The 21151-nt window shown below is 53.4% G+C and overlaps 3 protein-coding genes across 9 annotated transcripts in view; 1 reads left to right on the top strand and 2 right to left on the bottom strand.

Moving 5' to 3' along the window:
• Spns2 (sphingolipid transporter 2) overlaps positions 1-4487 on the top strand; it is a 38762-nt gene extending 34275 nt beyond the window's left edge. For 2 of the 5 annotated variants that reach the window (XM_021177881.1, XM_021177884.2), the window contains exons 10-13: positions 1671-1769; positions 1852-2015; positions 2528-2574; positions 3018-4487. In XM_021177881.1, coding sequence (XP_021033540.1) covers positions 1671-1769; positions 1852-2015; positions 2528-2570 — 306 coding nt within the window. In that variant the 3' untranslated portion in view covers positions 2571-2574; positions 3018-4487. Of the gene's footprint in view, positions 1-1670; positions 1770-1851; positions 2016-2403; positions 2575-3017 lie in introns of those variants that run through there. The other 3 variants (XM_029483311.1, XM_029483310.1, XM_021177880.2) reach the window with 2 other exon arrangements.
• Positions 4488-4569: 82 nt separating this feature from the next.
• Mybbp1a (MYB binding protein 1a) lies at positions 4570-15018 on the bottom strand. Its single transcript, XM_021177879.2, has 26 exons — positions 14769-15018; positions 14571-14666; positions 13863-13946; positions 13703-13777; positions 13493-13600; positions 12679-12854; positions 12421-12588; positions 12214-12331; positions 11347-11642; positions 11036-11146; positions 10528-10653; positions 10203-10370; positions 10001-10100; positions 9069-9165; positions 8837-8988; positions 8486-8569; positions 8243-8395; positions 7990-8160; positions 7739-7899; positions 7142-7385; positions 6930-7061; positions 6775-6843; positions 6283-6396; positions 6029-6130; positions 5348-5496; positions 4570-5241 (listed from the first exon to the last, which is right to left on the bottom strand). Exons 1-26 carry the CDS (start codon positions 14958-14960, stop codon positions 4650-4652), a joined length of 4038 nt encoding a protein of 1345 aa, XP_021033538.1. The 5' UTR covers positions 14961-15018; the 3' UTR covers positions 4570-4649.
• Positions 15019-17284: 2266 nt separating this feature from the next.
• Positions 17285-20465, bottom strand: Ggt6 (gamma-glutamyltransferase 6). 3 transcript variants are annotated; one of them, XM_021177252.2, is made up of 5 exons: positions 20404-20461; positions 19964-20194; positions 19111-19313; positions 18920-19033; positions 17285-18613 (listed from the first exon to the last, which is right to left on the bottom strand). In XM_021177252.2, exons 2-5 carry the CDS (start codon positions 20101-20103, stop codon positions 17583-17585), a joined length of 1488 nt encoding a protein of 495 aa, XP_021032911.1. In that variant the 5' UTR covers positions 20104-20194; positions 20404-20461; the 3' UTR covers positions 17285-17582. The 3 variants fall into 3 exon arrangements, with proteins under 3 accessions (XP_021032911.1, XP_021032910.1, XP_021032912.1); XM_021177251.1 differs by having other exon boundaries at positions 19964-20465; XM_021177253.1 differs by lacking the exon at positions 18920-19033 and having other exon boundaries at positions 19964-20465.
• Positions 20466-21151: the final 686 nt, after the last annotated feature.

Raw genomic sequence — 21151 nt, 5'->3', positions numbered from 1 at the left:
TCAGGTTGTGGCTAGGAGGCTGGTAGTGCCAGGCTGGCACTGAGGTGGTTCTGCCTGCCAGGACTCCTCCCCCAGCCATTGAGTGTCCTAGCATTCTGCTTTGCCAGCTCAGGCTGGGTCCTAGGCTGGGTCCCAGGCGTGCCTGCCGAGTGCCTGCGGCTGGCTGGACAGACAGAGGCTGTCTTTACGGGTCCAACAATGGCCTCCAGACCAGCAGGCCAGAAACAAAGGGCTGTCTGAGCAGCCTGCTCAGGCTTGTGTTCCTGGGTGGGGACAGGAGGAACAGGGGAGGGGCTGTGGGCCTAGTGACTTGTAGCTCTGAGTGAAATGGGGGGGGGGCGGATGTCAGGAGCGAGTGTGACTCCTGCCCTTGGTCCTTTGGGAAATCTCTAGATGGGTGTCAGGAGACTACAAAGGACTGGAGATGGAGTGGGAGAAGTGTGGGACAGGGGAATAAATGCCCTAAGCGTGCTTAGGGGCTGGTGCTCAGGCCAGGAGGCCAGGGTCTGGGGGCCTTTGTAGTCCCTCCCTTTCAGGAAACCTGCCATGCTTCACTCTATGCTTTCCCACATACCTGTGTCTCCCACCAATGCCTGTTTCCTAACCATTTATAAGCCATGGAGAGGTGGTGGGGAGGACTCTGCTAAGAGCCTCACCAAGGGGCTGGGCAGGGATGGGTCACTACATAACCCGAGTGAGAAGGGTGGCAAGACTGAAGCAAGTGTCTTTGGTGCTGGGCAGCATGCCCTCCCCTGGCATCTCCTCCCCATCAGTCCCCCGAGATCTGTTGGCAGGGTCTGGGTCCCAGGGAAATCATGTCCCAGTTTTACGAAGTGTCCCAGCTAAGTGACTAATTAGTGGTGGAAACGGGGCCATGCAATATCCTTAGATCTAGATCCCTCCCTGTCTTATCACCACCAGCAGGGTACTTTGAGGGTGCTGGCTGCTGCCACTGTACACAATGATGGATGTCATGGACAGTGAGAGTGGTTGGAGCTCGTGGTCAGAGGCACCTGGTACTGCGTGTCCTAGTCTCTCCAATCTTCGATCCAATAGGGTCAGGGCCTATTCTATCTAGCGCAGGGCGACCTGGGGCCTGGTGGTTCTTAGCCGGTGTCAAGTAGAGGTGCTTTGGGGGTAGGATTCTAGTTCATAACCTCTCCACCTCAGTCAGCCTCATCCTTGCTGAGTCCTCAAAGAAGGAAACCAAGACAGGTGTTTAGCTTGTAGAAGGGAAAGGCAGGAAGCCTAGAAGCTGGAACTCTGTCTAGAAGTTGCACACCTCCACATGTGAGCCCTCAGAACAGGTTCTCTCCAGGAGCAGAGCAACCTGAGCTCAGCCCGGGTTAAACAGGAAAGAAAGAAAAAGTACCTCCAGGCCTTTGAACTCAGCTCCTCCATGCTCCAAGAGCTCTGGCCTGAAGATCTATGCCAACTGATACCCAAATTGTGCTTCATGGCTGAATGTGCTAGGGAGGGAGGTGCGGATTCCCATCGCTGGGGATGAGCTGCCAATCCTACATGGTGGGCAGGGAAGTACAGGCCTGGGTGGGAGGAGTGAAGATATCAGGACAGGAAGCTGAGGCTGTGGGGGTTTCGGAAGTGTCCTAGCCACAGGGATGAGCCTCGTGCATGGACCTTATAGCACTGACCTGCCCTTTCTCTTCCAGTATGTGGTCATCCCCACTCGGCGAGCCACTGCTGTGGCCCTGCAGAGCTTCACCTCCCACCTGCTGGGGGACGCTGGAAGCCCCTACCTCATTGGCTTTGTGAGTGGCTGGAGGTGGGGCTGGCCTGGTGTGGGGCACAGGAGATAGTCCTATCCTGACACCCATACCCCAATCTCCACAGATCTCGGATCTAATCCGCCAGAGCACCAAGGACTCCCCGCTCTGGGAGTTCCTGAGCCTGGGCTATGCCCTCATGCTGTGCCCTTTTGTCGTGGTCCTGGGTGGCATGTTCTTCCTTGCCACTGCTCTCTTCTTCCTCAGCGACCGTGCCAAGGCTGAGCAGCAGTGAGTAGGGTTGGGGTGGGCACACTGTGAAGCAAGGGACTGTGACAGCTTTTACCCTAGCGTGGAGGGGATAGTGAGTTTCTCTGTACTTCCAGGGCTAGGTGACCTGTTGGAGGCCAGGACCAGCTAGCTTTATAACACTTGGCTCCCAGTCTTCCCAGGCCCTAGCTAGTATGTTATAGGCCCAACCCACTGTGGCCCAGGGTAGTAGATGCCAAGCCCTTTTGTGGTAGCTGTAGACAAGGGTTTTTCTCTGGAGTTCCTCTCAGGGTTTTAGAGCTGGGAGACCCATCCCCTTCTCTCACTTTCTGACTTCTTTCTCCTCTTTTCTCTATTCCTCTCTCTCTCTCTTCTCCCTCCCCCCTGGGTTTTCCCACCTCCCCCCTGGGGCTGACGAGGTCCCTGCCCAGCGCCTCCGGTCTACCGGCCCCAGTGATTCGATGTGCCAGAGCCGTGCCTGGGCCCAGTCCCCGCTGATGTACCACCCTGACCCCCGCCCGTCTCTCCCTCAGGGTGAACCAGCTGGTGATGCCGCCTGCATCCGTGAAAGTCTGAGGTGGTGAGTGCAGGCCAGGAAACTCCTGTGGGAGGAGTGGCCCTGAAGGAACAGGGAACAAAACACCTTCCAAACCATCTCTTCCCCTAGCACACGCCCTCTGCCCTGGGTCTGCCCTCTTCCTCTGAAATGTTGACATGGAATCTGTGGATTTGTGGGAGCTGCCTTCTTCCAGTAAATCAGTGCCATCCCCTCCCTGGAAGGGCCGGGAGCATAGGTCAGCACTGGAACTTGCCAGGTCCTGCTGTCTTCCTAAATCCTCCTGGACATGTCAGGGTGTAGCTCTCTGACCTTCCCAGTGGCCTAGCCCTGAAAGCTTTAGCTTCCTGGTAATGTTAAACAAGAGTTGGAGCCCCAAGTTCACAGGAATGGCGGGTGAAAGCTGAGGAAGCCAGCTTTGGAACGATTCCCAAAGTTCCACCTCTGACCTGACCCCCTTCCCACAGGTGCCACTGGGACAGCAGTGAACTGCAGTTTAGGTTGGGAGAGGTTCTCCAGCATCCTGGACCGGCAGGACGGTCCCAAAGCTTCCTGTGTAACTCACAGTTGGGTACCCACCCTCTTTGGCCTAGGACTGCCAGGACTGAGTGGCCCTATCTTCAAGAAGAAGCCGCGTCCTCAGTTAGCCTGGAAGGCTGTGTGTGCTGGAACCACTCAGTCGGACACAACTCCAGCCCTGGCTGGGGCCTGGAGGGCCAAGATAGAAGCCACCGTGCAGCGGGCATTTGGGGAGATTCTGGCCTGCCCTTAGCTCATGTGATCTTGAGGGAGCCACTGTCGTCCTCCTTCGACAGTAGAAGCAAGGAGCTGGAGCTTCCTCCATTGTGTGCCATGCAAGGCACACTCCACAGCTTTGAAGAAACAGGTCCTGGGCTATACACAGAAGACATGGCTCAAGTCTCAGGACCTCAGTTCCGGTTCTGAGGTCCGCCAAAGGCTCTGGTGTATGGGGACCACTTCCCCACTGTTAGGCTCTAACCTTGGGAACAGCAAATTCAGCCTGGCATATGTAGCTGGGTATCCACTTCTGGGTGTTCCTGGCTGGGACAGTCTCCCAGGATACTGTCTCTGCTGTCTTCAGCTAGTTCTTTGCCTGGAGGTTTTCTCAGGTGGGAGCACCCCCTTAAAGAAAGCTGCGGCACTAGGCGGTGAAGGCCCTGGTGGTAGGCTGAGAACTTGACAACCTTTCCTTACCCCAGCCCCCCAACTCCTGCAGTACCCCAGAAGCCACCTCATCCTACAGGATGCCCCAAGAGTTCTTTCTAATGAGGAGTCAGATAAGATGCTAAAGGACTTACCCACACTACTTCTTGGCCTAGGGTATAAAACTGCTGGAGATTGCCCACCAGTGCCTATAGGTATCATACCCCAACTGACTCTCCTGGGGCCAGGCCTTCACCCCAGCCTTTGATCACACTCTTCCCACACACACACAACCCCTCACTCCCCTGCAGCCACCTTAGTCACCTCTGGGCACTTATCCCCAGCTTTACACTCCTTGCACGCTGTAACCAAGGTGGCTCTGGTCCTGGGGTACCATTGCAACTTACAGGAAAGTTCCAGAACCAGCTTGGAGAACAGTCCCTGTGGCTGTATCCCACTTGCTGTGGCTTCAGTGGTGTTAGTTAGTGGTACCCACCCCACCAAACTCTGGGGCACCCTGGGGGTTTGGGCGTGGGTTTGCAGAGGGTGCTATCCCTAAAGACCAGCCTGGCTCCCACCCTAACCCCGGCAGGGGCCCTAGCAATGTTTTCTTGTTGTACAAGAACCAGGTCCAAGTGTTGCCTCCTCTTCCTTCCGGAAGCTGAACTGCTCCTTTATTTTTTAGAGCTGCTGATTGTGAATCTCAAAGTCTTAAGAGAGAAGCCAAATATATATTCCTCTTGTAAATGAATAAATAAACCTATTTAAATGTTTTGGTGGCTCTCCAGTGGAACAACCTGGGGAAGGGAAGGGCACACGGGCCCTAACCCTGGAAGGTTGAGTCAGAGACTGGCGTCATATAGCATCGTGGGTTGTTTATTAAAATATTGGTGAAAAAATAGGAGTCTCTAGGGCAGGGAATCAGACCATAACACTCAAGGGGTCTGCACTCTCCTGCTGGCCACTCTCCTTCTCTTGACCCCACTCTGTAACAGGCTAGGGCTCCTGCTCACCAGAGACAGCCTTGCTCTTTTCTTTGGCAGGGCAGACTGTGGGGACTTTCTTATGACCTCCTTTGTGCTAAGAGCCTCCTGATGATGCTTTTTGCTTTCAGGCTCTATGGGGGACACAGGAGTGGCTCCATTCACCTGTGACAGCTTCTCTTTTTTCTTCTGCAGTTTTGGGGTCTTGGCAGGGGTGCTGGGGCTTAGGGTGGGGTTACTGGGAGCCGGACTCTTGGCCACAGTTATCCCATTCACCTGGGATGGGGTGCTGGCCTTTACCCTCTTCCTTTTCTTCTTGCCTGTGCTGGGGTGCTGGTCTTTACCAGTGGCAGCAGGCATGGCACCCTCTGTCACTGCATCCTGCTGTGACGCAGCATTCTTTTCTGGTGTGGTGCCCTCAGATTTACGTTTCTTTCGCTTCTTGGTCTCTGGCAAGAATCCCTTTTTCTTCCGCTTTGTGCTGACGGGGCTCTGGGTGTCACTAGGAATATCCTTGGCATTCTTCTTTTCTGACTTCGGACGTCTGTAAGGAAGGATACAGAACAGAGTGTGTGTGAGTGTGCAGTATTGGTTGGAGGGAGGGTCCTTTTAGCCACACTCCCAATGCTGGTCCCTTTCCCAGAACATACTGGACTCCTAGCATCCTCATGGCCTGCCAGTAGAGATCATAGAGGCGATTGGAGCCAGACGAGTGATTCCCCTGCTGCAGGCTTTGCTGCAGCTTCTGTTGCTTGCTCTGAAGCACGCCCAAGGGAGCAGTGAGGTCCACAGACAGCTTCTGCAGAGGAAAGGCAGGCTGGAGTAGCAATGGTGGTGACATGGCCTCTCGCCAGCATTTGGGTCTTCCCAGTGGCTCCTGAGTCCTTTAACCATTTCTGTCCTTACATCACTAGTCCCTTGGTTGTGGAGGAAGTAAGGACCACTAGCACTGACTCCCATTCCATAGCCAGGGTCCTGTATCTCTGCTTTTATAGTTCTTTAGCCACCTGCCCATCTCCAGTGGCCTTCTGGCCCTCTATCCTGACTGCTCATGAGTAACTCTTGCCCCTCTATTCTGAGCCTCATTTCTAGCCCCTCTCACTGATTACTAACATCTCAGTTTTCTTTCTGGCACACAGTGACACAGCTTCCCTCCCAATCTACCAGGTCCAGTAGCATTTAATCTTTTAAAAGGCCAGATTCCTCCCCTTGGAACCTTCATGTGGCTCCCAGGCCACACTCCTCCTGTGATCCTCCCTCCCCCGGGAGGACTACTGTCAGAACTGCTGCCCATTCCACCTAGGGCACTGATTATCGGGCAGCTGCCTTACCTCGTGATTGACTGTCCTCAAGAGAGTGTTCAGCAGCTCCAAGATGGATAGCTCCCTCTGGTGCTCCCCCTTGCTCTGTGCCTCCCCAAGAGTCTGCAGGGTCTACAGAGGAAGGCCAACACTGAGGCACCCCTGAGAACAGCCCAAGGCCTTTCTACACCTAACAGTGGCCCAGGAGGAGGAAATGCGTTCCAAGCAATCTGGTTACCAGAAACCTGGGACGAGTTCATGGGTGGGGGCTTCACAGCTATTACCTGGGTGGCCTTTCCCAAGAGTTGGGTAATCAGCTGCTCCCACTCAGGATCCTCAAAACAGACTCTCAGATCCCGTGCAGACAGAGTCTTCTGGAGCATCAGGCATGTCTGGGCCTGCATCAAGGCGAATGTAGTCAGCAGGAACCCCAGTATGTCAGGTCAAGACTCAGGAACTCACACAAACTTAGAGAAGGCTGCTTGTGCTAGGCCTTACAATCATCAATTTCTCTCTTCTGAAGTGGGAAAAGGGTTGCCGAGGCCTGGAGAGGCAGTGGTCCCAACTGGATAGAAGCAAGATCGACCTCATGTTGATCTCCCTCTAGCCTGTCTGATAGCCCTGGCATCTAAGCCAACAAGGGAAACCCTCTTATGCAGGCCAGAGAGCAAGGTTCCTCTGTGCCAATCATGAGTTACAGCATGAGCACATCCAAGGTCAGTAAAGCAGGCCTCTTAAGTGAGAAGATTGTACAGGTGTTTCTGACAGACCCTTACCTGATGGCGGGGCCGAGATGGGCCAGCCACATGCTGAACCAGGATGGGAAGCAGGTTCTTACAGATCACCTAGGGATTGGGGAAGGACAAGAGGCCATTAGCTGGGGACTGGGCTAGGTAGAGTTCCCAATAGACAGGCTAGCTCCTGTACTTACTGGGTATCTGGAGAAGAGGCTGAGGAACATGGGGACCGTAAGTGAGCTGTTACGCTTGGTCAAAAGAGATTCCAATGATGCTGAATACACCCGGGTCACAAAGTCCAAGTCTAAGCAGTTAGCAGTCTGGTCCTGGTGAGAGAGCTGGGGTGAGACTGGGAGCAGGAAGAAGGCTGAGGGAGAGTCTTGAGCAAGGGCTGACCCTGGCTCACCTCTGAGTCCTTGGGCTCAGGTCCGGTGTCAGCTCCGTGTAACTTCTGACTATCTTGGTGCCTCTTATTGGTGTTGCCCTTGAGGACTCGCAGCAGGTACAGAGAGGCATTGAAGTAGTACAGGGCGACAGAGGCATCAGCCTGGCTGCCAGCCTGCTGCACAAACCTCTCCACCTGAGCATGCAGAGCCTCTGCACGCGGCCCCACCTCGTGGCAGTAGCGGCGGGCACGACACAGGTGGTGCCTATGGGCAGGAAAGGCAAAGCTGGTCAAAAGGTGTCTCTCTACTTTGCTCTGTCATGTACAGCAAAGAGCAGCCCCAAGTCACGTTGCTAAGTTAGGAAACCAGATTAGAGATGTACAGAAACTTGAGCCTCTAAAGTGCCCCACCTCTCCTATGTGTATCTGTCTTGTGGGACAGTGGCTTCTGACCTCTGTAAAGTAAGACGAAGTTCTATGTCCTCAGAGACAGGAACAGAGTGGGCTTGTCAGAATCCCCAGCTGTTCTAACAGTGATGGCTGGGGTGGGACCTCTCCTCTATGCACAAGAAGCCGCAAGCATGAGAACCTAGGGGTGGGTAACTCGTGTGCACTCACATGAAGATGCGGGCGGTCTTGTGCAGGAGGTCCTGCTCCTGCTTGGTGGAGCCTTTGCTGCGTATGCTGTGCTGAATCATGTTCAGCATTGGCTCAAGTAGTTCCAGGATCAGGGGGTGCTCAGGATGCTTGGTCACCAGCACCTCAATCAGGTCTAGTACCTGCGGCCAAAAGGCTGAGAGTCAGCTCATGCAGAAACATGGGAGAGGCAGGAGCAGCTCAGGGTGCCTGGCAACTACCTGCACACCCACCCTGATTTGGAAGTCCCGTCGGAGCTTCTTCTCCTTCTGTAGCTTGTTTTTCTCCTCATTCCGGGCCTGGATGCGCATCTTCTGCTCTTTAAATAGGCTGGCCAGGTTCTGGTCCAGGGCCATCATGGCCTCATCCCCAAGCTCCTCCTCCTCCTCATTGTCCACTCCACCCTGAGACACAGAAGCAGAGCCATCAGCCGACCCTTAAATGGCTGGACAAACCCTCTCTCTCCCTCCCCTGGGTCCTGCTCACCAGCGCATTCCCAGCTTTTAACACTTCCATCAACTGTTGACGGAAGCCCGGGTCCACATCTTTGTCACGGTCCTCCTCTTCACTTTCTTCCCCATCCTCACTGTCCACATCACTCTCTGAGTTCTTATTGTCCTCATTATCCGAGTCTTCGTCCTATGGGTGGGAGGAGGGAAGACACCTTTTTGATGACACTAAGAGACTATCTCCAGATACCCGCCCTACCTTGCGCCCTCTGGTGAGTACCTCTCCATGCTGCAGCTGCTTCTCATCAGTGTCAGTGACCACCACGTTGTCATCCTCATCCTCATTTGTCACAGGGCTGAGCACCTGAGGAGAAGTCCCAGACCACCACTGTACTTGCTGCCCCGACTTCATACTCTCCTTGGGTCACCCCTGAAAGTCTCTTCTATGTTGGCCAAAGGCCCCCACCACCCCAGGGAGGAAAAGAGGAGTGTCCCTGACCAGCCTGAGGGGATGGCCTGGGGAGGGTGGCATGTAGCATGTGCAGAGGTACAGAAGATAGAAGACATCACAGACTCCCACATATCAGTAGACCCCATCTTACAATCTATTTCTCCAAAGGCCCCAACTCACAGCCAGGATTAGCTGCAGACCACGTGGAGTAAGGTGGGGACAGATATGACCAAATACACTCCGGACCACCTGGCGCATCAAGTTGCTGGGTTGAGCCAGCAAGGACAGCAAGATCTCCACCATCACCTCCACCCACACTGGCTCCTGGGAGGCTACAGGAGGGAAAGCAGATTTAGGCTGAGCAGGATACAGACAGCCTGGTTATCTAGCCTGCCGAGGAGCAATGACACACCTTTGGCTCTAGAGCGTGATCGGCGGGGATTCTGCTCCATGCTTTTCTTGATGCAAGTCTGAATGTCTCCTAGGACATCACAGCTTTCTGCAGGGGACTATGGGCAGGACAAAGCAGACATCAGAGAGGAACTGAAACTAGAGTACTTAGGTATGCCTGGCAGGTCACCCTTACAATGCAAAATGTGTACCCCCAAGAGCCTTTTCACAGCCTGTGTATATTAACGAGACCATAGTGCCTAAGTTCCCTACCAGCACCCACAGTTAAGGCTGAAAAGGACATCCAAGACCACACGACTAGCAAATCCAAGCCCCACAATGTTGGGCTAACCTTGTACTCATCCACAAAATAAATTTTAAAATGTTAGTTGACCAACAGAGGGAGACAGTATGGTGGCTCTGGAGGGCAATGCAAATGGCAGAATGTGATATATTGGGAAGCTGGTAGGCTAGAGCCTTTACTGGGGAACATTACTAGCCTCAGGCCTGACTGTCCCTTGCTTGGGGCTGGAAGCCCCAAGTTACATATAAAGTGCCTGGGCCCCATTTCTAAATGGCTACTAAACAGACAAGTGTCCTGTGTGTCAAACTGGCCTCCCTCCTGCAGGGGGCAGCACTTTCACTCATACCCTTAACTTCCAATCAGTAAATCACATCTAGAAGGGACCGTGGGACTACCAATCTCAGTCACTGGAGGTGTGGCCCAAAGCAAAGTTTCTGGTACCCAGCAAGCACAGGGCAGCCCTCTAGGGAAAGCCTGGGATGGTGGCTGGTGCTCACACAGATGGAACAGAGTTTTTCCCCTTGGGCTGTAACTTTCATGCAGGACTGAATTGACTTAGGAAATTCAATTTCAACCTCCATGTCCCACTGCCCCCCAAAGCCACTGAGTTGGGGGAGCCCCACAGTGCCTTTCTCTATAGACGACAATACCTTGAAGATGTGGAGGCCCACCAGAAGCAGCAGGTGCTGGAAGGCAATGGCCCTGGTCTCAGAGGAGCGGGCCTCTAGTTCCTTCAGAGTACTCATCATCCTGGGGGGCGGGGGGGGGGGTTAGGACAGGGGCACATTTGCAGACACCACTGGCAGACAGACAGGGTACCCTCCTCCACCCCCAGAAATCCCATGCTCTCACTGGTCCCAGGCCTGACGCTGCTGTGTTGTCAAGGATGTCACACTGGTTACATTGCGGTTATGGTTCAACAGCATGTCTGCCAACTGAACCAGGCGGTAAGTCCAAGGCTTCCCATTTTCAGCTAGGTCTGGTGTCTGCCTGAACTTCACACTGAGAGTCTGCAGTAGGCTGGGTAAGAGGGAGGGAGGTTTCACAAGCCAGCATTAGCACACCCAACCCCTCCAACTGCCCTGGGGTTCACCCCGCCCCAATCCCAGGCCTGCTGACCTTGTTCACAGTTCAGAAAAAAACAAGTGTCCCCATCTCCTGGGTAGCCCAGACCTACCTGAAGAAGGCACTGACAAAGACCCCACGGTTGCGGTCGTCCAAAGGGAAGGAGAAGTGCTGCTTCGTCTCTGGGATCTGGGGCGTAGCCTTCTTCGTCTTAAAGAAGGCATGGAACAAGCAAAACCTGCGAGCAAGTCAGCAGCGGCATGGGGAGGCGCCCTTGCTGGACCATGCAAGGGCCACTTCTCTGGTTTGACCCTCTGAACATAAGCAGGCCACCTGAGATCCAGTGGAGGAGCCAGAGCTGCTCCTCTGGAGCCAACATACGCTGGCTACTGTGGGCAGAGGCTTGCTACAGAACCCATAGATCGAGTCTGAACCCTTGGGGCCCCACACCTGTACACTTTCCTCATCTCTTTCCTTCATAGGATCACATACCCAGTAGATACCCTGCTGCATGCCAACAACGTAACCTGAAGGCTTCTGGCTCTAGGGGAACCCAAACAAGGACCAGGCAAGGGACCTAGTTTTGTAGTCATGCCACCCACAGAGTGTCCCTCACACACCTGGCTATTTGCTCAATCACAGCTTCATCCTTCTCCAGATGCAGATGATCCACAAGGCTGACCAGGCGGTGGATGATCCACTTCCGGAGCCGGAATACAGTTCGCTCAGGCCTGGAAGCGGAGGCCATGTAAGTGACCTCAGAAACAGGGTACTCCTTTGCCCTAGGATCACCCACACCCTGCCCCGATCTCTTGTCAGAAGAAACCAAGGCCACAACCAAGGGTTAACTTTCCTCCTCTCCTACCTCTAGTTTGAAGCCACGGCACTCAAAGCTTTGGGCTCCTCAAAGCTCCTGACAAGTGCTACTCACACATTCAACGAGGTGTCCTGAGTTTTCTTCTGGTTGGTAGTGCTGAAGTCAACCAAGGAGTCCAGGTCAGGCTGCAGGAACATGTCCCGCAACCAGGCCACATAGCTCTGCAGGGCTTCAGCATTCAAATACCGCGTGACACGCCAGAAGGTAGGCATGACAGGGAGACCTTGATTGGTAATGGTTGTAAAGGCCACCATCATAGTCAACTGCCGCTTAGGGTCATCCTGGCACCCCTCTAGGAAGGTATCCACGTATACACTTATCTCTGGGATGATCTTAAATAGGTTTTGGGGCTGCAAGAGATGAGCATGAGTTTGGGTTATCAGAGTGAAGAGGCAGGCACCGCCTTTGTCTCTAGAGACTAAACCCAGGACTTCCCCACTCCAGTCACACAGCAGGGCTGAACCTAACTTTGCCATAGCTCCATCAAGATCTATCCTTGATTCCTTAGCTCATGCCCAGCACAAGAAGGTTCCCATTCTTCCTCCAAGATTGCGGACAAGATGTTCTCCTAGTTTGACTGGCATGATGGGAACCTAGGCTCAAGTCCTGACAGATCAGTACCTACCCGTGCCATCAAAACCCATGTGCTCTCTGACAACCGTCTGTATAGGGCCCCCCACTATCACTGTCTTACAGGTGCTAGGCACAAAATGCAGAACACACCGGGGTCAATAACCACTCCCCTCAATGTGAGCCCCCAGCAGCGTTCCAAATAGACAGCTGGCTGGGCCTGCTGGTGAGCGGCCTCAGGACAAAAGGGCCTGATTACTGGCCAAGTCCTCCCCTACCAGATCTTCAGAGGAAGAACCCCTGCCCTGGCCCTGCAGGCAGCACTGAACCACATGGGAAGACGACACCTACCTTAGAAGTAACCATGTTCTCCCCAAAATGGCGGATCAAGTCTCCTCGCATTACCAACTGCAACTGCTCCTCTGACAGAAGTGGCAGAGATGCACCCAGTAGGCGGAAGCACATGTAGCTAAGGAGAGTTGGGGCAGCGCCTGGTCAGAGGCCCTGCACTTGATCAGGTCCCACCCAGGCTGGAGAGGGAAGACCAGTGTCACACACCTGGATGTGTAGGACGGATTCTTCAGCAGCCCCTCCTCCAAAACCTTCTTCCAGAACAGTTCAAATCTGTTCTCCTTGAGCGCAAGGCGGAGCAGGTCCAGAGCCACATTAGGCAGCTTGTGCTCCTTCTTGACAGACTTGGCGGCCACCTTCAGGATGTTCACCAGACTAGAAGGCAGAGGAGATTCAGTAAACGTTACCCGGAGGACTAGAGTGCAGGACACCCCCAGTGAGAACCCACCCACAATCTCCTCAAACCTGGGAATGTTGTCTTCTGAGAACAGGTCAACCGAGCCCATGAGTGACTCGAGCTTTGTCGGCACCCTCTGCTTAGCCAGGAGGAAGAGCTCCAAGTACTTGGGCGAGCGGAGGATCACTTTCATGTTACCCTTGAGGACCTTTGGCAGGATCTCCTGGAACATGGACTCTGGGACCTGGAGCGGGGGTACAGGTGGAAAGGGTGGGTCTTGTTCTACCCGTGGGCTTCGGATATACCACTAGTCAGTCGACTTGCCAAGCAGCAGACCCCAGCATTGTATTGATGACTAACTGGCCTGGGGCCTATATTTAAAACTATACCTCTTTTTGTTTTGTAAGAGGAGTAGCCAGTTTCATCTAGAGCCCTACGTGGGAAGCTGCAACTTAAATTCTGGTCTGTCTCCATTTGTGCCGAAAGGACAAATCAGGGATGAGACAGTGGCAAATGATTCTAGATACAAACAGACCCAGGCTTGACCAAACCAGCTATGGCAAATGTACTCAGATTGCCTTCTACATACTCAGGCATTGACAAGCACTGTTCCAGACCCACACTAGCCACACAAAGGCCATCAGAGAGGGCTATGGAATATCTGAACCACCTAACTGAGTGGACATGTGCTGAGACCCTGAAAGACAAGGCAGATTTTAGATAGTTGGTGAGAGAGGAAAAACAAACAAACAAACAAACAAACAAACAAACAAACAACCTCCTCCTAACAGTTGCATGGTCAAACCATCTGTCCTCATCATGTTCCTACCCAAATCTTTTGAACGTTCCCCAAATCAGACAGCATGATCTGTGATTCTCTACCTCAGAGAGGATGTCCACCAGAGCCTTTACTGGCTGAACCTGTAAGTGGTTGTGGTGTTGGGACAGGGTCTTCAGCAATTGCACAGACTTCATCAGGGCCTCTTTGTCCTGGTATCCACAGAGAGCAAAAGGTGAAGAGCAGGGTCTGTTACCGTCTGTCCCCCTCCAGCCCTAAACCAGTCCCTGTGCCCCCGTACCCAAAGCTCTTACCTTCACTAGGCGGCCTGACTGAAAGAGGGCTAGCACTCCAAACAGGTTTGCAAAGAGAATAGGTCTCATCAGTGCCTAGAAAAGGATTGAAAACACAGGTGAAGAGGGTCCCTCCCATAGCTGTTCGGGAGCAGGTTGTCTGTCTGGGAATCTCACGCACCTTGTTCATGGCTTGTAGATTATATTTTTCTTGTATCTGATCCAGGATGTCACACAATGGGATGTCTTCAAAAGACTGCAACAGCTACCAGGCAAGACCAGAAAGAGCTCAGGAGTGGCCCAGGGACAACAAACCAGACCAAGTCCATTTCCCTCCTTCAGCTTTCCCCAATATAATCTTGGTCGCTCCTCCCATCCCTCACAAGTGCTACTGCTTTCAAGGGACCACATCTTACATAGCCCCACCTCCATCAAGGCTTCAGAAGGCCTAGGCTGCTTCTGTACCTCTTGGAAAAACCCATCCCATCCAAAGATCCTGTTCTGAGTTGCCTTGAGGCTGGTTAGTCTTCATTGCTTTTTGCTGTACAAATTTCTACGTGGTCTGTCATCAGTTGCCTTCCTAACCTGGAGGCGGCTCCCCAACCTTACAGAAGCCAACCTCAAAGCTCACTACTTCCAGTAACTGTAGCTAATACTCGTGTAGCTGATACACGTGTATCAGAAAGAAAACGTGTTCAACTCTCCCACCTGCCTGGACTTTGTTGTACATAGGCCATGTTTCGGCACTTCCTCCCACCCATGTAAGGATGCCTGCATCCCCTCTGAAGCATCTCGGATTTCTCCTTACCCCGCAGCGGCGGTGCCCCCTACCCTTAAGACGCCACCTTTGCCCAGCGAGATTGTGCCCTTGCCAGACACACCGCCTCACCTGTGCCAGCGCCAGGCTGTAGCAGGGCCTAGCAGCTTCTCGGCCCACCCCAAGTCCAGTGATTAGGCGCTTCAGGGCATATTTCATCTCCGAATCCTACGGAACCAAGAACATCCCACGTGTTCAACAGTGATCTGAAGGGCCCACCCCTCCCCCTTGCATCCAGAGCCACGATGGGCCTGGGCCCCTCCATCATACACTCGGCCTTGTGCGCAAGTACTCCAACAACTTCTCCGTGGCCCGGAGCCGCGTTTCCTGATCCGGCTTCGCGATGTCCCAGAAGAAGTCTAAGAACTCGCGGCTGTGCTCCAGCAGGCTGTGGCGGTCGCCTTGCGCCGCTTCTGCGGGAGTCGCAGGCTCAGCTTTCGTGGGGCTCTTCATCTCCGCCATACTGAGCCAAACACGTGGGCTCAGAAGACAGTCACTTCCAGGTCAGGTCTCGGCGCCTGCGCACTGGGACGTCCGATTAAGGGCGGGGCCTAGCAGGTTGGCAGTGGCTCCCGAAGGACCTCGCCTTTCTCATGTGGCTGTGGGTGGAGCAGAGTGTTCTGCTCACAGGCGCGTGTGTTCAGAAACTGCTGCTTGGATCTCTTCCTTTAACCTGGAGGAGTTTCTGACGACCGGCGGTGCAAACAAATCCAGGAAAAAGCCGTAGTATGATCTCTTCCCAGACCCAGGTCTGCTCGCGATCTAGTCCGAGACATAGGTGCAGCAGCTATTCCGCTTTTATTGTGTGCATCCGAACAAAGCCGCGGCTTCTGTGGACTTCCTTTCTAGTGGGAAGAGATGGTTGATGAACGAGTAGCCAAATACATTTTAAACGATAGTTATGAGGAAAATAAGGAATGTAGGGAGCAGAGGGAGCCTTTTAAATGTTAAAAAACGAGAAAACATCGCCTGTTAAAAATTAAAGGGAAAATTCTATAGATTCTAAGATACTATTTAAGAGACCATGACAAGACTGACATGTGAGCTGACAGCTGAGGGACAAGATGGGCTCTGTTGTCCCCCAGGGCAAAAATCTAAGAGCAGGCAAAAGAGCAGGCCAAGGACATTTCTTCTACAAAGGCCACTCATCTCTTATGGGAATGAGGTCAGTAAGATGAGGAGGAGGATGCAGGTGCCAGGAGCAAGGTTATATAGAACCCAGGGCCAGGCTCAAGAGTTCAGAATTTCTTCAGAGAGTGCAGGGAGGATTTACATCTGATTTACATTTTTAAAAGGTCAACTGTTAGCTGAGAGCATGTGGCTGTGAGTACAGAGGCAGTGAATTATGCTGGAGTAAGGCCTTGGCTAACCTATGGCAAATGTCAAGGTAGGTGATGACCTGGGTCAAGGAGATGATTTGCTAGAAAGGACACCAGGCTAAAAGCTAAAATAGTTGGATAGATGGTGGAATCATTGCGCCTAGCAATGTTTTGTTTGAGAGAGAGGTGGAGATGGTACAATTAAGAGTTCTGCTAGCTTGGGTTTGGGGATATGGTATGGTAATAGAACACCAGCCAAGCACATCAGTGCTCTAAATTTGATCCCCAAGCCAACAAAACAGCTGTGTGTGTTGGTGATCCTGTAATCCCAGTGCCTGGGCCAGACTGGATTACACAGGGAGACTCTGCCTTAAAAAACAAAAGTATAGAGACAAGGGATATGGCCTGTTAGTGAAAAGCACTTACTAAACGGGGCAGTGTGGCGCACGCCTTTAAACCCAGCACTTGGAAGGCAGAGGCAGGCAGGTTTCTGAGTTCAAGGCCAGCTTGGTCTACAGAGTGAGCTCCAGGACAGCCAGGACTACACAGAGAAACCTTGTCTGGAAAAAAACAAAACAAAACCAAACAAACAAAAAAATCACTTACTACTATTGCAGAGGATCAAGGTTCAGTTAGTTCCCAGCACCCATATAGTAGCTGCCATCTGTAACCCCAGTTACAGGGGATCCAAAGCCCTCCTCTAACCTCAGACAGAAGAAGCATGTGGGACATGTGCATATGTGACGTTCACACACACAGAAGATAAAAGCATCTTTTTTGGGGGGGGGGGGGACAGGGTTTCTCTGTGTAGCCCTGGCTGTCCTGGCACTCACTTTGTAGACCAGGCTGGCCTCGAACTCAGAAATCCGTCTGCCTCTGCCTCCCGAGTGCTGGGATTAAAGGTGTGCGCCACCACGCCTGGTTCAAACCCTTAAATAAGAATTTCCTTTCTCTCTCTCAGGTAGGGGAAGTGCTACTGGGTGTCCTTGCCCTTGGCCTGACTATTTCTAAAGGGTTGTATTCAAGAGATCTCAGAGGTCAGAAACAACCCAGTTCCAGCCCTTCTGTACCCAGGGGCACCTCCTACTCATTTCCCCAACCCTTCTCTGCTCTGCCATCTGTTCTACACGTGAAACTAAGAGATTTACCTTACGCAGACGGAACCCCAGAAAGCAGAAGGTGGCTGGAGCAGGGGAAGCCGAAAGAGACAGACCCAGGCTCCTCCCCCTGTGTCTGGCGTTCATCATCTGTGCTGCAAAGGTTAACAGGAAAGTTAGCCAAAGAGCACAGATGTCACTTTGTCCCCGGAAGATTTGAACTTTATTAGCTTCCAGTCCAATTGATAAAGATCAGCAGGGAATGGTCCAGTGGAAGATGGAGCTACCCACCCTGCCCAAAGACTCAGTCAGGGCCGGTGACCTCCCACTGGGCTTTCCCAAAGGTGAGTTGCACTCAGACTCTCTTTCATCACCTTCTAGGTCTTTATTTGATAGAAAAGTCAGAAATTCCATCAGTGTGGGTACCAGGAAATGTGGTTGGACCAGCCCTGGATGCCAGAGCCAGAACCGGAGCCGGAGCCGGAGCCGGAGCCGGAGCCGGAGCCGGAGCCGGAGCCGGAGCCGGAGCCAGAGCCAGGTAACAGATTCGGATGGAGGTTTGATGTGATGGAGCAGCAAATACCTCACAGATACATTCTCTTCATACATTCATTGCTGCTAGGCCTTCTCTGTCTGGCACTCAAGTTCCAGACACCTCTGCCCCTCTGTTAATACCCCTGAAAGGGGCAGCAGCCACTGGGGACACTGGAGACATGGGCGTGTTCTGCATGGACTACCACCTGCAGTAGGGCCCCTTGGCCACATATGCCAGGGCTCTCTGTGGGTCTTTGATGCTGGGGCTGCTGTGGGATTTGGAGTGTTGCCAGACGATTGAGCAAGGTGCAAGACATGGCTTTGGCCCCTCTGGAGATCCCTGAAGCCACCAGCCCCAACATATCGGCTTCTGTGTCATCCAGGTTGTCACGAAGGATGAGTGGACAGGCCCAGGCACTAGGTGCAAGGCTGGCTTCCAGGTTGCTGAGCAGAACACCAGTACTTGGGGACAGATGTCCAGAACCAAAGGAGCTGTTGATTGAGGAGATGAGGAGGAGCATGGAGCCGTTGCTGTCCACGGTGGCCAGGGCACTGCTCACTGGGGTTTCAGCAGTTTGCAGGAACGGTGGGCAGGGAGCAGAGCTGGGTGTCCTGGAGTGAAGAGTAGACTCTAGCAGTTCCACAAGTTCTGGGCCTGCTGAGGGACCAGGAGTCGTGAACAGGACCCCCTGAGGCAGAAGAAGCTGCAGTGCAGGCTCTAAGGAAGGCATGGGCTGAGCAGAAGGTAACTCTAACCCCAGGTCTCTGACCAGCAGGTTCAGCAAGGCCTTCCCAGTGAGATCTGGGCTGGAGGCCAGGGCTGCGCTGCGTAATACAGCTGCCAGGTTGGGGTTGGTGGCCTGAGCCCCAAGGCCCAGTGGGGTTCCATTGGTATGGCAAAACAATGGACAGAGTCCCTTTGTGCCCTGGACGGCTAGTGCGCTTGCCAGGGGTGCATCTACCTCAAAGCCCTTTTCAGCCAGCATGGCAGGCTTAGTCAGCAGGTGTGGCCAGGGCAGGCGGCCGAAGTGGGCATGAAGCAAATGCAGAGCAGGCAGACCCATGGGCAGCCCCAGGCCAGGGGCCAGGAGTTGGGTTGGGCCTGCTGTCAGGGCAGTTGAGTTTCCTGAAGAGCTATTGTAGAAGAGACCCCAGAATGTGGCACCTGTTGGGAGACAGAGGTCACACGGGGATCAGAGGCACTGGCCAGAATTGGGATCAAGATCCTCCAGTGGTCCCAGGTAGAGAATCACTGTCTTGCTTGCAATAGAGGTCACTGACTAAGCCTGAAATCAAGAGTTGCTGACCAGGGTCAAAGGTTACTCAAGACTAGGCCTAGTGCTCAGATCCCATGTCCTTCTCACTAGCTAGTCTTGGGGTAATGACCATTGACTACCCGAATGAGTTCCAGGTCACTAACTAGGCCCCAGGTTAGAAGCTCTGAGGTTAAGGGCCCACAGATCACACTGACCTAAACCTGTTGCATGAGGATGTACCACCGCCAGACACAAAGCTGCTCCAACTCCAGCATCCACGACATTGCCCCCCGCGACAAGCAACTCTTGGCCCAGTTGGGAACATGTGGCTGCAGTAAGGAAAGGTCTGTGTGTGATGGGGAGGTGCCCTGGACCACTGACCCCTAGCCCCTTCCCAAACACTGACCTGCAGGGCTGATAATGGCGCTGTGGTGGTACACACCAGGGCGATGGGAGTGTCTGCTGGCTGGAGGGGCTACAGAGCCCAAGTTTCCTCTTGGGCTGTCCCTACTGTGTAGCTGTCTCAGAGCCAGAGAGCTGCTAACAGCCAGCAGCAGCAAGCCTGCCAGCAGGCGGGCCCAGGCTCCTGGCAACCCACCAACCTCGTTCCTGCAGAAAGGGGAGTCCTGAGCCAGGGATGGGGTAAAGGAGCACCCAGGAACCCCAAGAAGACCCAAGGAATGTTTCCCCCAAAGGTTTGATTTTGCAAGAGTATAAATTGGAGAGAGAGAGAGAGAGAGAGAGAGAGAGCGAGCCCAGGGCACTGCATTGGCAAAGACACAGAGGTAGGAAAAAGTTGGAGAAACTGAGGCTGGCTTGGAGAGAGTGTCTAACCAGAAGAGCTGGAGGAGGCAGGGGTGGCCAGTCAGTCAGAGGGAGACCTGGAAGGGGCTTGGCACATGGGGAGAGGAGGTTGAGGATCAGGGTTCATCCAGGTGTTGCCCGGTCCCAACCCGTCCAGCAGGTGCTATGGTATGGAGCTGGGGTGAGGCTGGGAGAGCTGGGGCAGGATAGGGTCCAGCTTGATACAGATGTCTAAGATGTCTTCTCTTAAGATACACAGACCTTCCTCTGACTGACTGGCTCAGTCCCAAGTTGGATCTGCAGCCTAGAGCTCCCCTCCTCCCAAACTCATCTAGAAAGTCCCTGATGCTCAGCCAAGTGTGAGATTGCCTGACCCAGCTTAGGGATTCCAGAGAGAGGACCTTGCCAGCCGTCCAGCCTGAGTTATGGAGGTCCCCAGGCCCTTGCTGACTCACCGGGGGGTATTTTGGAGTCTCCTTAGGGAGAGGACCAGTGGCTCTGCTATCTCTTCCTCTTCCTCCTCCTCCTCTGACTCCATGCCAGGCTCCCAGAGTTGCAGCTTGTGATAGTGCACAGGCCCTGTGGTGGCATCCATGGCCCGTGCTACCCCAGATCTTTGCCGAGAGCCCTGACAGTTGACACTGCCAGATAGGCAAGCAAGCAGGTTGTGGCTGGTGCTGGGTGGCCTTGGGGAATGGAGGTGGTGAAACAGAGAACAGGTCTGGGCAGGGCGGGGCTGGGAAGGCTGCTATGAGCCTGCCTCATTAGGACTCAGGGCTCTTATAAAGGTTCCCCAAGCGGCTGCCATACAGGAGTCACAATTTATACAGGTCTAGGAGGAGCCCAACACTATAGCTATAGACTAAGAGGTGGGGTGAGTGGAGCCTCTCTTTACCTTTGAGATCCCAAAGCTACTCAGGTCTCTAGGAACCATGGACATGAATTAGAGCGATGGTTACAAAGGGTAGCCTGGGTGTGGCTTAGCACCACCAACCAGGTTATATTGTCAGGGGGTGTGGCTTCCAGGGAGGGTCATGGTCCAATCTTGGGCTACTATGAGATCTGGCGAACAGCTTGGGTGCTGAGGGCCATCCCTGGATGTGTCATGTGGCTTTTGTCCAGAAGGCGGAGTCAGAGACCTCTGTGGGAAAACAGTCTGGAAAACACGGTTCCAACCTTCTTCCTGGCATTCACATCAAGGACCTGTTCCTGGGCAAAGCAGTGCTATTTGCAACAGTCCCACATTGGAAACTATGCTAACACCATTGTCAGGAAAAACGGTGCAAGCCATTATTCAGGCACTGGGGTATCTGCAGCAGAAAGAATGAACAAGAGACAATTATGTGTAATATTGTACATGAATCAGAGGGAACATGGGGAGTGAAAGAGGCCAGGCAGGAAACGGCACACATTGTGTGTCTTAAGCAAGGCTCAGAACAAGGTAAGACCGGTTAGCGTTTAGAGTCAGAACGCAGCTGGAGTGCGGAACAGACAGGGCATCTGGGAAGAAGCCAGAAAAGTCTTGTTTACCTTTCTCTCCTACCTTTCCTTTTTTTTTCCTTCCTTCCTTCCTTCCTTCCTTCCTTCCTTCCTTCCTTCCTTCCTTCCTTCTTTCTTTCTTTCTTTCTTTCTTTCTTTCTTTC

This window comes from Mus caroli, chromosome 11 (assembly GCF_900094665.2).
Source record: "Mus caroli chromosome 11, CAROLI_EIJ_v1.1, whole genome shotgun sequence".
NCBI classification, from domain to species: Eukaryota; Metazoa; Chordata; class Mammalia; order Rodentia; family Muridae; genus Mus; species Mus caroli.
The sequence above is the reverse complement of the archived record's forward strand: the minus strand, read 5'-3'. Positions and strand labels throughout refer to the sequence as shown.